This window comes from Peromyscus maniculatus, chromosome 8 (assembly GCF_049852395.1).
Source record: "Peromyscus maniculatus bairdii isolate BWxNUB_F1_BW_parent chromosome 8, HU_Pman_BW_mat_3.1, whole genome shotgun sequence".
NCBI lineage: Eukaryota > Metazoa > Chordata > Mammalia > Rodentia > Cricetidae > Peromyscus > Peromyscus maniculatus.
The window spans coordinates 55,244,304-55,259,443 of NC_134859.1; the positions used below are offsets into that span (position 1 = coordinate 55,244,304).

Here is a 15,140-nt window from a genome sequence, read left to right on the forward strand (position 1 = left end):
ATGAAAACAAGCCCCGACCATTCCAATGTATACTCGATCTTGAGGGCTCTTGGAAACCAGGACACCAATCAGGTTATGGCGTGCCCACCCTTTTGACCTTGCGACACAACGTTATCATCTACAAAACCTTCATACTCCAGACCACACAATCGAGTTACAAAAAAAAAAAAAAATCACACACTCACACTCACACATCTCATAAGGTTGGGCCTTTACAACTATCTTTAGCCTCAGGGCTCCAGCAGGCCTCAGTAAGAGAAGAGGCTCGGCCCCGCCTCCCCCACCCAACCCCACCCCACCCCCGCAACCTCTTTTTAATTTTTTTTTTTTTTTTGTAATTTGACACACTGCCGTCAAGCGTCCACTGTCCGTTTTCCCTTCTGCCGTCAACCTCAGCCCCGCTTCCCTCCCAGAAGGCCTCGGTAAAGGGAGTGACGGAGCGCTTTACGACAGTTGCTTGGTGGCAGCGGCAGAAGAGGAAGATGGCGGCCGCCTTAGCTGTTCCCGGAGTGGGCTCTGCACCGGCTTTCGGGCCGGAGGCGCTCGCCCCCGACTGGGAAAACCGGGAAGTCTCCACAGGGGTGAGCAAAGAGTTGGAATTCAGAAGACAGTAGCAGTAGGCTTGACGCGGGGGAAAGCACGGAGCCCGAGTGGGTTTGGGCGTCGTGGCTGGGGGAGAGGTGCAGTGTTCTTTTCCGAGAGGGAGAGGGTCCTTTGAGGCTGGAGTGGGTGATAGCTTCCGCGGGGCAAGGTGAACGGTGGGCTGAGCGTAAGATTCCGAGTCCTGGGATTTGAGGGTGGGGTTTTTTATGTTCTTGGAGGTGTGGAGCCCCCATGTTTGATAATGGGCCCGCGGAGCACGAATTTTGTGTTCGAGACCCCGGGTGAGGAATCACTGAGGTCGGTGTGTGCTCGAGAGTGTGGTAAAGGCTCATCTTCACCGTTTTCACGCTCTTGCTTTCTCCCAGACCACGATCATGGCTGTGCAGTTTGATGGGGGCGTGGTTCTAGGAGCAGACTCGAGAACAACCACTGGGTGAGCTCATTACAGAAGGAGGTCTGGCTGTGCCCCCACCCCATACACACAGCCCGTTCTGCCCACCAGCCCATCCTTAGCGCCCTCAGACCCCTGGAGATAAGGATTTGTTCCCAATTCTGTGGCTTCCAGTTCCCCTCACCTTTTGGTGAAACACTGACGAAGGTCTGGTCTCCACTCACCTGCTTCATTTTTCAGAACTAATACGTAGTGCCAGTGTTTCTCCCTGAAGCTGGTGGGAGGCAAGCGGGGTCCTTCTCACCGTTCTGCCTTCCTGCAGGTCCTACATCGCCAATCGAGTGACCGACAAGCTGACCCCCATCCATGACCATATCTTCTGCTGCCGATCTGGCTCAGCGGCCGATACCCAAGCAGTAGCTGATGCTGTCACTTACCAGCTTGGTTTCCACAGGTGCTTGCGGGCAGGGGAGGAAGAAATATCCTAAGGGATCTGGGATATAAAGCACTAGGAGGCCTGACTCCAGGTCCTGATACCGCCTTCTCTGTGACCTTCCAACCCCACCTTCTAGTATCGAACTGAATGAGCCTCCTCTAGTACACACAGCCGCCAGTCTCTTTAAGGAGATGTGCTACCGATACCGAGAAGACCTGATGGCGGGGATCATCATTGCAGGCTGGGACCCTCAAGAAGGAGGGCAGGTCAGGCCTTCCCGCACCCGTTTTGTGTGTCTGTTTGTCCATCTGTCTGTCTGTCCTGGTGCACATATTCTTGTGGGTGTCTGCGTGTAGATGCAGACATGTGTGTGGAGGCCAGAGGTCCGCTGGGAGTGTCGTCTTCTGGTCTCTCCATTTCTTGAGACGGTCACGCTGAACGTCAGGCTCACCCCCTCCGCCCGCTTCTCCCCCTGCTGGGGTTGCAGGCATGCCTGGCCTTTGGACAGTGCCAGGCGTTTGAAATCAGGTCTTCACGCCGGCCCAGCAGGCACTTTGCCACCTGAGCCAGCCCCAGTCCCACCCCAGCCAGTTTTTGGTTTACCATAAACTTTTCCCAGACCAAAATCAAAGGGGACAGGTGAAGAATGTACATGTGTGGGGTGCATCTGATGGGTTTTCTCCTCCCTCCCTCCGGCAGGTGTACTCGGTTCCCATGGGGGGTATGATGGTAAGGCAGTCCTTTGCCATTGGAGGTTCTGGGAGCTCATACATCTACGGCTATGTTGATGCTACCTATCGGGAAGGCATGACCAAGGACGAATGTCTGCAATTCACTGCCAACGGTGAGAATCTGGGCTTCTGTGAACCTCAGCCCCTGTTACCCGAGCCATGCCAAGATATCTTATTCCTTGCCGCATTCTCAGCACCTAACTCTAAACCCAGTTTCCTCCTTTTATCTACAGCTCTCGCTTTGGCTATGGAACGAGATGGCTCCAGTGGAGGGGTGATCCGCTTGGCAGCCATTCAAGAATCGGGGGTAGAGCGGCAGGTACTTTTGGGAGACCAGATACCCAAATTTGCCACTGCCACTTTACCACCCCCCTGAATCCTAGTGTTCTAGGGTGTGATAAAAGATATTCATACTGATGCAAAAGTTAATAAACAGTTTGTCAAAGAGATGTGTCTGTTTTGGGGTTCTTCAAGCTTGAACTTGTCGGGTCCACTCTCTTGTGCACTGGCACTGAGCTTGGTGGGAATTAGAGAGGTAATAAGGAAGATTTATAAATGCTCTGTTCTTCTATTATTAGTACTATTATTGAGTTATTTTGGGTTGGTTAGGTTTTTTTTTTGTTTGTTTTTTTTTTTTTTTTTTTTTTTTTTTGGTTTTTTCGAGACAGGGTTTCTCTGTGTAGCTTTGCGCCTTTCCTGGAACTCACTTGGTAGACCAGGCTGGCCTCGAACTCACAGAGATCCGCCTGCCTCTGCCTCCCGAGTGCTGGGATTAAAGGCGTGCGCCACCACCGCCCGGCGGGTTGGTTAGTTTTTGAGTTAATTTTTTATTGACTTTATGTGCATTGGTGTTTTGTCTGCATATATGTTTGTGTGTGAGTGTCGGATCCAGAGCAACTGGCGTTACAGACACCTGTGAGCTGCTATGTGGGTGCTGGGAATTGAACCCGGGTCCTCTGGAAGAGCAGCCAGCGCTCTCAACCACTGAGCCATCCCTCCAACCCCTTTGTTTTTCTTTTTTGAGACTAGATCTCTTATAGCTCAAGCTGACCTTGAACTCGTGGCAATCCTCCTGCCTTTGCTTCATGAGTGCCCAGGTCACAGCGGTGTACCAATGTATCTGGTCAGGAGTGGTTTCTGAACTTTGTGTAGATCGTATTTACTTTACATTCCCGCTACTGAACAGTTAATATGGGGCCTGCAGCAACCTCCTAAGTCCAAGCTAAAACTCCCCCAGCCTAGCCTCTTGGTCCGCTCTTTCTGTCACTTAATCACACAGCAATGTGACTTCTTTGTCTTTGGGGAAAGAGTGGGCCTTGTCTACAAGTGGAAATTAATGCTAGGTGGCAGAGGGCAGCCATAGGGAGTGCTTTTGACCAGTCTGTAAGCCACTGTCCTCATGAGGCTGAGGACTCATCTTCCCAGTCTTGTTTTCTCTAGTCCATTGACCAGGGTACCATAGAAGCCACATTCACAGGCCTTGTTCTGGAGTAGTTCAGAGGGCAGGACCGACGGTTTCTGTGGAATCTCAGTCCTAAGAAAGGAAGGGAGAGGAAGCTAAAATACTCTAATAAGCAGTCATGGCAGAGGGGACACCGTGGCGGTGTGAAGCCACTGGGCTCCCTCTATTTATTCTTGGACTCCAGCCCATGGAATGGGGCACCCTATATTTAGGATGGATCTCTCCACCTCAGTTAACTAATCTGGAAACTCCTTCACAGAAGTGCCCAGAGGTCTGTTTTCCATGGTGATTCTAAACTCATCAAGTTGACATTACCATCACAAGGGGTAAGGTCCTAATTAAGTGGAAAGAGCAGAAAGGGATCTCTGACTCTAAACATTTAACTAAAATACTTTAGATTTTCATGCCCAAACCTGTTCTTCCTAAATTCTCTGTCTCTCATACTTAACCTATCAGTTCAGCTCTTAAAACCTCCTGAAAGTGTATAACCGACTCCAAGCCCCTCCCCTCATCCATGCCTGCCCTTACGCAATCCTTTAACTGTAGATCTTTGTAAATACAAACCCATGTTGCTTCTCTGTGGCACAGTTCTCAGGATCAGGCCAGGTGTAGCACTCACCTTTTATAGTAGGCGGAGGCAGATGGTTCTCTTGAGTTTGGGGCCAGACTCCCTGGCCTACATAGGGAGTTCAGAGTCAGCCAGGGCTACCTCGTGAGACCCTCTTTCAAAACAATAACACTCCTCAGGAAGTTGCCATTCCACCTAGAATACTGGCTGCTTAAACCTAGAAGACCAGACAGATACCCCGGCTTTGACGCTAATCACTGGTGCTTTTTCCGTTTTCTAAATTTAGGGATTTTGTACTTAAATATTGCTGGGTGGATTTTGTTGTTTGTTTTTGTTCTGCAGTGCCAAGCATCAGAGAAAGGGCTCTGCAGTGCTAGACAAGTAATTTACAACTGGACTACATCTTCCGCTCCATGAATTTAGACAAGGTTTCTCTGTGTAGCCCAGGCTGCCCCTGAGCTTATGGTCCTTTCTCACCTTCCAGAGTGCTGAGGTTATAGGTGTATGCTACCATGTCCAGATTGCCATGTTTCCTGGAACTCTGTAGACCAGGCTAGCCTCAAACTTAGAGATCCGCCTGCCTTTGCCTCCCAAGTGCTGGGATTAAAGATTTGCACCACCACCTCCCAGCCCCAAGTTTCTTAAGACAGATCTCACTCTCAGACTGGCCTGGAACTCACTATGTAGCCCAGGCTATCCTGGATCTTGTGGCAACCCTCGTACCTCAGCCTCCCAGATTTTAGACAGGAGCCACTGTACTTGGCAAAACTTTATTTTTAATAGAGTATTTTGAGGTTTGCTGCAGAATTAATTGAAGTTAAAGAGACTTCCTAAACACCACTTGCCTCTACACATGCGCAGCCTCCCTCATGGATCAACATGTGACACCAGAGCCACACTGACCTGTTAGTCAGTGACCTGCATTGACACATTGTAGCTTTCCCCAGCTACTTTACCCTGGTCGCAGCTCAGAGGTCTCCTCATCAGGAAGGCCTTTTCTGATCTCTTGAAATGGAAGAAACATTCCTGACCCCTGACCCGTTCTCACATTCCCCTGTTTATATTTCCTCCTAACTGCTATCTCCTGTTGGCCTGCTTGCTTTTTTACAGTCGCTACCAGAAAGTCAACTCAGGAACAGAAGGAATTCTTCCTGGTTCATTGATAAATCATCGTCACTGGCCAGCAGGGGGTAGACAGTTTCATACATTTATACATTATGTCTTGATCGTATCCACTCTGCAATGCCCCTTCTTTCTCCTCTCTGGACCCTCCCCCAACATGTCTCTCTTCCATTTTCATGTCGTATGTATCAATACCATCTAGATATGGATGGATGGATGGATGGATGGATGGATGGATGGATGGATGGATGGACGGACAGATGGATGGACGGACGCACGTCACTGAGTCCAGCTAGTGCTGCCTGGATGCACATGGGGCCGTCCACTGGAGCGTGGCTAACACACCAGGGGCCACACGTTGACTCCCTGGCAGCCAACGACTGCCCGTGGCTCCTCAGCTAGGAATGGGGACTCGAAGCTCCTCCTCCATCCTTGCTGAAATTTTGTCTGGGTTCATGAGTTCAAAGACCAGGCCACCTAAAAGCAGTTCTCAGCATTCCTTCCCATTCTTCATCTCTTACATGCTTTTCACTCCCTCCTCTCACTTAAAATTTTTGAAGGTTTTATTGTGTGTGTGTGTGTGGTGTGTGCTCTCGTGTGTTCACGACACTGCACTTGTGGAAGTCTGAGGACAACTTTCTGGAGTTGATTCTCTTCCACCGTGTTAAGGCAAGGTCTAGCTTGCTTCTTCCTACGCTTTGTACTGTCTCCACCTCCCATCTCTCTAGGAGTGCTGGGCTGGGACTGCAGCTGTGCTTTGGGTATCTGGCTTTTTACAGGGTTCCAATGACGAAACCCAGATCTTAAGGCTTTATGCAGCAAGCATCTTTACCCACTGAGTCTTCTCCCAGCCAACACTAGATAACAAACTCTTCAGCTGCGTGGTGGTGGTGGTGGTGGTGGTGGATGTCTTTAATCCCAGCACCCAGGAGGCAGAGACAGGCAGATCTCTGTGAGTTCGAGGCCAACCTGGTCTACAGAGCAAGTTCCAGGATTGCCAAGGCTACACAGAGAAACCCTGTCTCAAAAACAAAACAAAACTTAATTCTGTTTCCTGTCTTGCCCAGCCCCCAGCTTCCCCCAGCCCACTTTCCCCACACTCAACTCTGACGCCTCATTTCAGTAAACTTAACTTTTCTATAGACTCTACCTGGGATCTGCCTCAGATACACCATCCCCACTGGATATTCGCTTCCCACCTCAGACTCGTTTGTGCCGCAGACCTCGTATAGCCGTGCCCAGTCAGCCTTACCCAACACTCAAACACGACACTTTGCAACTCTGGACACATTTAATGAGGTCACGACAGACTTGGGACCCCTGAGAAATGTGGTGGCAGAAGGTTGCCAAGACTTCCTGGAGTCAAGTTCAGCCCCTGGTCGCCCCTTTCAAATGGTAGAGTCATTGGCGGATGCCACGTCATGCAGCTGGTGTCGGAAGGAGAGTCGAGCTTTCCGGCTTAGGTAGGCCCCGGCCCCCGGAGAGGACAGTCCTCCAGCCACAGCGGGGCTGACAGCTGGGCTAGGATCAGGTGGGGAAGCACGCTCCAGGCCTAAAGAGGGGAGTCAGAAGAGGAAGAAGGGTCGGAGGGGGAAGGTCAGGGTTTAACTCCCCTGCACCTCCCATCGTGGCCATAGGGGAAAGGTGACAAAAGAGAGTGAGACTGAGGGGCATTGGTGACAGCACCCAGGCTGTGCAGAGGGGCCGTCTAAAGTGGGGCCAGCTTCCCCAGGATATGGCTGAGCAAATCCCTCTCCTGCTCAAAAGCACCCCAGTGCTTGAGGTAGTAAGTGCTCTGCTGCCACCATCTTGAAATCCTTACACTTTCATCACTGGCTCCCATCTTTCTGATTTGCAGTAGTCTCTGCAAAATCTTCAGATGGCCCTCAGGAGACACGAGAAATCTGCCTCCCACCTAGGCAACAGAATCCTTTTCCTTCCCTGCTTTGAGGGTTTATCTTCCCCCCCAATTCATGTCAATCTGCCTTTTCTTCCCCCATACCTGTTCCTCCTTCAGTCCCCCGCTGTCTCCGGCACCCACACCATGGGAAACACCAAACCCCCTTCAGACCCATCTCAGTAGTGGAGACTGGGACGTTGGGAAGGGCCAGGAGGGCCCCAGGGGGAGGGGTGTGGTTTTCAAGTCCCCCCACCGTGGGCAAAACTACCACTTAGCCTCAGACCGCCTGGTGATTATAGGCGCCAGGAGATAGGAGGAGGGAAAGAGGGAGGGGAGAAAGGGTAGTGGACTACCCCCATTCAAATATTGTATTTGGTGCCTTCTTGATTTGGGGGTTCTTTTATCCCCATGCAAAAGGAGGAGGTTGGGAGAGCTTTCATGACAGAGGCGGGCAGAGGGGTACTATGACAGTGAAAATTCAGTAGAGCGATATCCCTCAACTTGGAGTCATGCTGGACACTGCTGGGATGGGAGTCTGTTTTGTTTTGAATGTTTGGTTTTGGCCTCCTGTATGTTGGGTGAGGGCTCTGTCACTAAGCTCTCCTCTCCCCATCACCATTTTCTTTTCTTTTTAACGTTTATTTCAGGATGCAAATTCGAAGTGGCCAAGGTATACAAATTTAAAGAATACTAAGTTTTTAACATGAGAAACTTGATCCAGAGAAAGAAATGTGTTCTCACTAAGTCTGATAACGCTTTATTTTTTGTTTTGAGACAGTCTCACAAGTGACTCAGACTAGCCTGGAACTCTTGGTGATTCTCCTGCCTCAGTCTCTCAGTGCTGGGATCACAGGCATACAGCCCCAGCCCCAGCTGGTCTGGTGGCTTGTCCCTGTTTGCTATTTGCTGTGGTTGTTTTACAGTGTGGATCCCATAGTATTGCCCAAGGCTATCCCAACAGTAGGTGAGGGCTTTGTCACTAGTGAACTTCTGAGGGCTGTTACTATCCTGACTTGACAGATGAGGAAAGGGGGGTCACTAAGAGATGGGTAACTTGCCCGAGGTCATGCAGGCAGTTACCCAGAACTGGATAGATGCCTCTTTAACCCCACGCTAAGTCGGCCTTACTCCAGATCTGACTTGTTAACTCTCCACTTCTCAAGTGTGTCACTTCGGCCCTGATGTCCTTAGTTAGGGGTCAGGGTGTGGGGCAGGACCCAGGCTGGGAACTTCAGGTGCTCAGCACTATGACCAAGTACCCTGTGTGGAGCTGCTCACAGTCCACGTCATCGTTCCCTGAGGGTGCCCCCAGCAGGAGATGGTCGGAAGCCCTGCTGGCCGCGCTGTACTGAGAGTCGGTGGGCTGGGTTGCTTACTGTTTGTTTGAGTTTTGTAGTGCTGGGCATGAACCCCTGAGCCTCTTGTGTGCTTGGAAAGCTCTCTAGCCCTGAGCGAAATCCCAGCAATTTTTTGGTTTGGGGGAGTGGTGTGTTGTTTTTTGAGGGAGGGTTGTATTGTTGTTTTTCTCTTTTGGGGGGGCCCACCACCCAGCTCCCAAATAAACCATACACAGAAGCTTATTCTCACTTATGAATGCCCGGCCTTAGCGTGGCTTCTTTCTTGCCAGCTTTCCTTAACTTAAATTATCTCGACTGCCTTTTGCCTCTGGGCTTTTCCCGTTCTCTTACTTCTGTAAATCTTCCTCTTACTCCATGTGCTGTGTAGCTGAGTGGCTGGCCACTGATATCCTCCTCCTTCTCTGACTCCTTGATCTCCTTCTCCCAGATTTCTCCTTCAATGTATTCTCTCTGCCTGCCAGCCCCGCCTGTCCTTTCTCCTGCCTTGTTATTGGCCATTCAGTGCTTTATTAGCCCATCAGGTGTTTTAGACAGGCACAGCATCACAGCTTCACAGAGTCAAGCAAATGCAACATAAATAAGATATTCTACAATAGAGTTACATGTAGCCGGCCTCAACCCTCTATGCAGTCAAGGCTGGCCTTGAACTCCTGCTGTTCTGCCTCTGTCTCCCAAGTGCTGCTATTACAGGCGAGGGCTACCACACTCGGGTTTTGTCTTTTGGTTTTGTTTTGAGCAGGCAGTGGTGGCGCATCCCTGAAATTTCAGCAATACTCAGGAGACTGAAGCAGGAGGACAGCTACTTCAAGTTCAGCCTGAACTGTACAGTGAGACCTTCCTCCGAACCCCTGAAAAAGTACCTTATTGAAACAAGCGTGTTCATTAGTTGTTTGTCGACACAAGCTGGAGTCATTTGGGAAGAAGGGACCTCGATTGAGAAAATGCTCCCCATCCGATTGGCCTGCAGGCAAGCCTGTGGAGGGGGGTTTCTTGATTGGTGATTGATGTGGGAGGTCCTGGGCAAGTGGTCCTGGGATACAGAGGAAGTAAACCGAGCAGCGCCGAGGAGCAAGCCAGTTAGCAGTGTTCCTTCTTGACTTTTGCTTCAGTTCCTACCTTGAGTCTCCATCAGTGGACCTTGACCTGGGATACCCGAGCCAAATAAAAGTTCCTTTTTGTTTTATTTGAGACGAGGTCTATCTATGTAGCCCTGGCTGTCCTGATGGAGACCAGGCTGGCCTCAAACACATGGAGTTCCTCCTGCCTCTGCCTTCCATGTCCTGGAATAAAAGATGTGTGTCACCATGGCAGCCCAAGTTTTTGGTTTTTATCATATCAACAAAAACCTAAGGCACTAAGTGTGTATATCTTGAACACCTATACCACACCATATAGCTCCATTGAGTTTTGCAATCAGACGTTTCTCGTGTGTGTGTGTGTGTGTGTGTGTGTGTGTGTGTGTGTGTGTGTGTGTATGGGGGTGTGGGTGTGTATGCAGAAGCCAGAATTTAACATCAGGTAACTTCCTCTATCATTCTCCATCTATGTATTTATTTATTTATGTATGTATGTATGTATGTATGTATTTATGTATTTATTTATTTATTTATTCATTTATCTTTTCGAGACAGGGTTTCTCTGTGTAGTTTTGGTGCCTGTCCTAGATCTCACTCTGTAGCCCAAGCTGGCCTCAAACTCACAGAGATCTGCCTAGTTCTGCCTCCAGAGTGCTGGAATCAAAGGTGTGCACCACCACCGACCGGCTCTCCATCCTATTTTTAAATTACACTTTAAATTTATTTTGTGTGCACACTGGTGTGTGTGTGTGTGTGTGTGTGTGTGTGTAAGTGTGCCCCAGCATAGTATGTGTGGATGTCAGAAATCAACTTGCTCTAGTCAGTTCTCTTCTAACATCACATGGGCTTCAGGAGTTCAACTCAGGTGGTCAGACTTGGTCGTCTTCACCCTTTGAGCTGTCTCACCACCTCCCTCCACCTCAGTCTTTGAGAGAAGGGTCTTTCACTGAACTTGGAGCTCTGGAGACCCACCTGTCTCTATCCCCTGAAGTGCTGGGGTGGCCAGCCACCATGCCCAGTTTGGTATGTGAGGGCTTGGTAAGTGTGTTCGCTCACGAGACATCTCTCCAGTCCCCAGCCTGGCTTTTGTGTGGATCCTGGGGCTCCGAACCCGGGTCCTCACACTTGTACACCGAGTACTTTATCTATTGACTCATCTCCCAGCCCTGGAACACATTTTCTATCACTCTAAAAATTCCCCTTATAGAAAGCCCCTTTTAGGCAATCTCTTCTCATGCCCCTGCCTCAGGCAACTACTTCTCTGATTTCCATTACTCTCAGTTGTTTTTGTCTGTTTCAGAACTTTGTATAAACGTAATCATACTGCATTACTCTTTCGTGTCTGGTTTCTTTCAGCATCATGGTTTGTCTATAGTAACAATTTATGTGGTTTATAGTCTATTGCAATGTACTTCAGAACATACATAAAATTCACCCTTTTAAGACACAATTCCATGGTGGTTTTTGCTATATTCACAGAGTTACATAACCATCACAACTAATTTTAGATTTTTCCATTACCCTCAAGAAACCCTTGTACTCATTAGAAATCATTCCCCATTCCTCCTTCTCCCTACCCCTGACAGCCACTAATCTACTTCCTGTTTCTGTGGACTTTTTTTTTTATTCTGAACATTCCATATTGTGATAGTTAGCTAGCTAATTTTTTTAGGTCAACCTATCGACTAACTATATTGACAAGATACTTATTGGCTATATGTTGATGAAACATATAATGCAAAATACAGGAAAAGCTGGGCGGCGGTAGTGCACGCCTATTCCCAGCACTCGGGAGGCGGGGGCTGGTGGATCTCTGTGAGTTCTAGGCCAGCCTGGGCTACTTATCAAGCTGTAGACCATCTTCTATAAGCAGCAGCAGCAGCAGCAGCAGCAGCAGCAGCAGCAGCAGCAGCAGCAGCAGCAACAACAACAAAACACGTAAGTCATGAATGAGCATACTTTTGGGCAAGTCTGTGAAGATGTTTTCAGAGAGGAAGGTTGTTTGGTTTCTTGAGATAGGACCTCCCTCTGTAGCACAGGCTGGCCTCAAACTCATAATGATCCTCAGCTGCTTCAGCTGAGAATACAAGGATGAATCACAATTCCTGCTATCTAAACACACTGAGCTGAAGAAGAAAGACGCGTCCTGAGTGTGGATGGTACTATCCCCATGCGCTAGGGTCCCGGAATGAATAGAAAGAGAAACAAGAAGAAACCACCTTAGCACCAATAACCTTTCTCCACTTCCGGGTGTCGTCGTCGTCGTCGCCGCCCCCCCCCCCCCCCCCCCCCCCCCCCCCCGTTAGCAAGCAGGCCGCCACTACAGCCTTTCTTCTGTGGTGGATGTTTCCCCTTAAACCATGAGACAAAACAAACAAATAAACAAAGCCCTCCAGTAAATTGCTCTCTGCCTGAGATTTGATCCCATCAAGGAGAAAGTAACTAATGTACTGTGGAGTCTTACAATATGTGGCTTTCTGTCCATCTTATTTTTTTTTAAACATGATTATTTATGTATTTTATCTTTATGGGTACTTTGTCTGCATATACATCTGCACAGCAAAAGAGGGCATAAGACAGTTGTGAGCTGCCATGTGGGTGCTGGGAATTGAACTCAGGACCTTTGGAAGAGCAGTGAGTGCTCTTAACCACTGAGCCATCTCTCCAGCCTGTTTTTTGTCCTTCTTATTTTACTTGGCTCACTGTTTTCAGAGTTCCTCCGTGTTGAGAGCACATGCATCAGTACATAGCTTCTCTCTATGGCTAAATGGTACGGTATATGGTTATATCTTCATCGGCTGACGTACATTTGTCTCCTTTTCACTTCCTGCCTCTTAGGAATAATGCTGCTATGAGCATTTGAGTATATATTTCTTCTGTGGATATATATTTTTTAACTTTAAAAAATATACATACATAGGGCTGGAGAGATGGGTCAGTGGTTAAAAGCACAGACTGTTCTTCCAGAGGACCCAGGTTCAAGTCCCAGCAACCACAAGGCTGCTCACAAGTGTCTGTAACTCTAGTTCCAGGGGATTTGACATCCTTACACAGACATACACACAGGCAAAACACCAATGAACATCAAATAAAAATAAATTAAAAAAATATACATGGTGGAGAGAAAGAGAGAGGAGGAGGGAGAGGGAGGGGGAGGAGGGAGAGAGAGAGAGAGAGAGAGAGAGAGAGAGAGAGAGAGAGAGAGAGAGAGAATGCATACCTTTAATACCAGCATTCTGGAGGCAAAGGCAGCAGATCTCTTGTGAGTTTGAGGCCAGCCTTGTCTATATAGTGATTTCCAGGCTATCTGGTACTATGTAGAGCAGTGTTTCTCAGCCACCCAAATGCTGCAACCATTTATACAGTTTCTCATGTTGTGGTGACCCCCAACCATAACATTATTTTCATTGCCACTTCATAACTAATTTGCTACTGTTATGAATTGTAATGCAAGCATCTGTGTTTTCTCATGGTCTTAGGCAACTCTTGCAAAGACCCCCAAAGGGGTTTTGACCCAAAGGTTGAGAACCACTGATATAGAGATCCTGTTGAATATGTATGCATGTATGTTTTTTGTTTTTTTGTTTTTTTGTTTTTTTGGTTTTTCGAGACAGGGTTTCTCTGCGTAGCTTTGCGCCTTTCCTGGAGCTCACTTGTTAGCCCAGGCTGGCCTCGAACTCACAGAGATCTGCCTGGCTCTGCCTCCCAAGTGCTGGGATTAAAGGCATGTGCCACCACCGCCCGGCGATGGCTTTTTATATTAGAAAAAATGAACAGATACTTAAGCATATGAAATACAGTTAAGATCACTAATATTCAGAGATGTACAATTTTTTTTGGAGAGAGGATTTCTCTGTGTTAACGACCCTTGACTGTCCTGGAACCAGCCTGGCCTTGAACTCACAAAGATCTGCCTGCTTCTGCCTCCTGAGTGCTGAGATTAAAGGCATGTGCCACCTCGCCAGACCAGAGATGTACTATTAAGATTGCAATGCCAGCTGGGCGGCGTGGCCCACACCTTTGATCCCAGTACTTGGGAGGCACAGCCAGGCAGATCTCTGTGAGTTTGAGGCTAGCCTGGTCTACAGAGGGAGATCCAGGATAGGCACCAAAACTACACAGAGAAACCCTGTCTTGAGGAAAAAAAAAAAAAAAAAGATTGCAATGCCACACCTTTCACACCACTTGATGGGCCTACAGCGTTGAGTGTGCACTGTACTATGGAGTAACTATAATAGAAGTACCATGCACTGGTTTTTAGAAATGTAAAATAGACCTGGCTGTGGTGGCACACAACTTTAATCCTGGCACCTGGGAGGCAGAGGCAGGCAACTCTGAGTTGAAGGACAGCCTGGTCCAAGATAGCCAGGGATACATGTACAGAGAAACCCTGTCTTGAAAAAATAAAAAATAAAAAAATTTAAAAAAAGTAAAATAGAAGAGCCATTTTGGTAAGGGTTTTTAATTTAATTTTTCTTTATTTTTTTATTTTGTGTGTGTGCATGTTTTGCGTATGTGCAGAGTCCATGGTGGCAAAAAGAGGGCATTAGACCCTCTAGAACTGGAGTTACCTCTATTTGTGAGCAGCCTTGTGGGCTCTGGGAATCGAACCTCTGTCCTCAGCCAGCGCCCTGAGCGGTCTCTGCAACCCCTGGTTTTGTCTTTTGGCAGTGTAGCCTCGGCTGGCCTCCACCCCCAAGCTTTACAATCCTCTTGCAACATTCTCTTTGCTGCTGGGCGACAAGCTGCCAAGCCCAGGTCGTGACAGTCTCCTGTAAGTTAAACATCCACTTATATGACCCAGTCCTTCCACTTTAGTTATTTACAGAAGAGAAATTAAAACGTAAAGTCCACAAAAATGACTGGTACATAACTGTTCGTGGCAGCTGCATTTCCAGTGGACAAAAAACGAAAACAACTCAAATGTTTATTAATGGAAATTTAGAAGAAAAGAAGGAAGGAAAACGACCTTTGGGATCTGGAAAAAAAAAAGTTTTTTCTAGACTGGCGCTGACAGGCAAGCAGGTTCTGAGGCTGGTCTGTTACTGCACTTCAGCGTCTGGCTAATCCCTACTGAGCGACAAATGTTCTGCGAATGAAGAATGCGATTTCTCATCCAGCAACGATCTTGGAGTCACCATCCTTCTGGGGTTTTATTCTCTTATTACCTCCCATCAACAAATGCCATCTGTACCGGGCTCAGCAAGGGCACACCGGCAGGTCCTTGCCACTGTGGCCGGTTCCGCCCTGATTCCAGGCAGCGCGGGAGACCAAGGCCCGCGCGCGCGCAGTAGAGGAATGTGCGCCCCGAGGATCGCACACCAAGGGTGCTGGATCTTGAAAGCCTTGTGCCCCGAGGGCATCCAGAGGGAGAGGACGGCCCTGAGGAGTGGGCGGCCCCGGGAGTGGGCGGGCCGAGCCGGGGCGTCTGTAGTGCAGGGCTGCCGGAGGGCGGTGGGGGCGGAACGCGGCTGACGCGACACCCGCGGAGGA

The 15,140-nt window shown here is 48.7% G+C and overlaps 2 protein-coding genes across 3 annotated transcripts; one reads left to right on the top strand and one right to left on the bottom strand.

Moving 5' to 3' along the window:
- The first annotated feature begins 423 nt into the window (after positions 1 to 423).
- On the top strand, positions 424 to 2,608 carry Psmb6 (proteasome 20S subunit beta 6). 2 transcript variants are annotated; one of them, XM_006994135.4, is made up of 6 exons: positions 424 to 581; positions 969 to 1,036; positions 1,317 to 1,448; positions 1,567 to 1,696; positions 2,130 to 2,274; positions 2,395 to 2,608. In XM_006994135.4, the coding sequence occupies exons 1-6, from the start codon at positions 483 to 485 to the stop codon at positions 2,535 to 2,537; spliced, it is 717 nt and encodes a 238-aa protein (XP_006994197.1). In that variant the 5' UTR covers positions 424 to 482; the 3' UTR covers positions 2,538 to 2,608. The 2 variants fall into 2 exon arrangements, with proteins under 2 accessions (XP_006994197.1, XP_015843147.1); XM_015987661.3 differs by having other exon boundaries at positions 2,375 to 2,586.
- Positions 2,609 to 6,701: 4,093 nt separating this feature from the next.
- Positions 6,702 to 7,388, bottom strand: C8H17orf114 (chromosome 8 C17orf114 homolog). The gene is made up of 2 exons (XM_042283436.2): positions 7,316 to 7,388; positions 6,702 to 6,865 (listed from the first exon to the last, which is right to left on the bottom strand). The coding sequence occupies exons 1-2, from the start codon at positions 7,386 to 7,388 to the stop codon at positions 6,702 to 6,704; spliced, it is 237 nt and encodes a 78-aa protein (XP_042139370.1).
- Positions 7,389 to 15,140: the final 7,752 nt, after the last annotated feature.

What these genes read in the sequence shown, in the direction of transcription:
- Psmb6 (XM_006994135.4), top strand. Translation starts at nt 483, where the DNA reads ATGGCGGCCGCCTTAGCTGTTCCCGGAGTGGGCTCTGCACCGGCTTTC. An exon ending in GACTCGAGAACAACCACTGG is followed by an intron (nt 1,037 to 1,316) that starts GTGAGCTCATTA and finishes GCCTTCCTGCAG; the next exon opens with GTCCTACATCGCCAATCGAG. An exon ending in TACCAGCTTGGTTTCCACAG is followed by an intron (nt 1,449 to 1,566) that starts GTGCTTGCGGGC and finishes CCCACCTTCTAG; the next exon opens with TATCGAACTGAATGAGCCTC.
- C8H17orf114 (XM_042283436.2), bottom strand. Translation starts at nt 7,388, where the DNA reads ATGGGTCTGAAGGGGGTTTGGTGTTTCCCATGGTGTGGGTGCCGGAGA. An exon ending in GGGGACTGAAGGAGGAACAG is followed by an intron (nt 6,866 to 7,315) that starts GTATGGGGGAAG and finishes TCCCCTCTTTAG; the next exon opens with GCCTGGAGCGTGCTTCCCCA.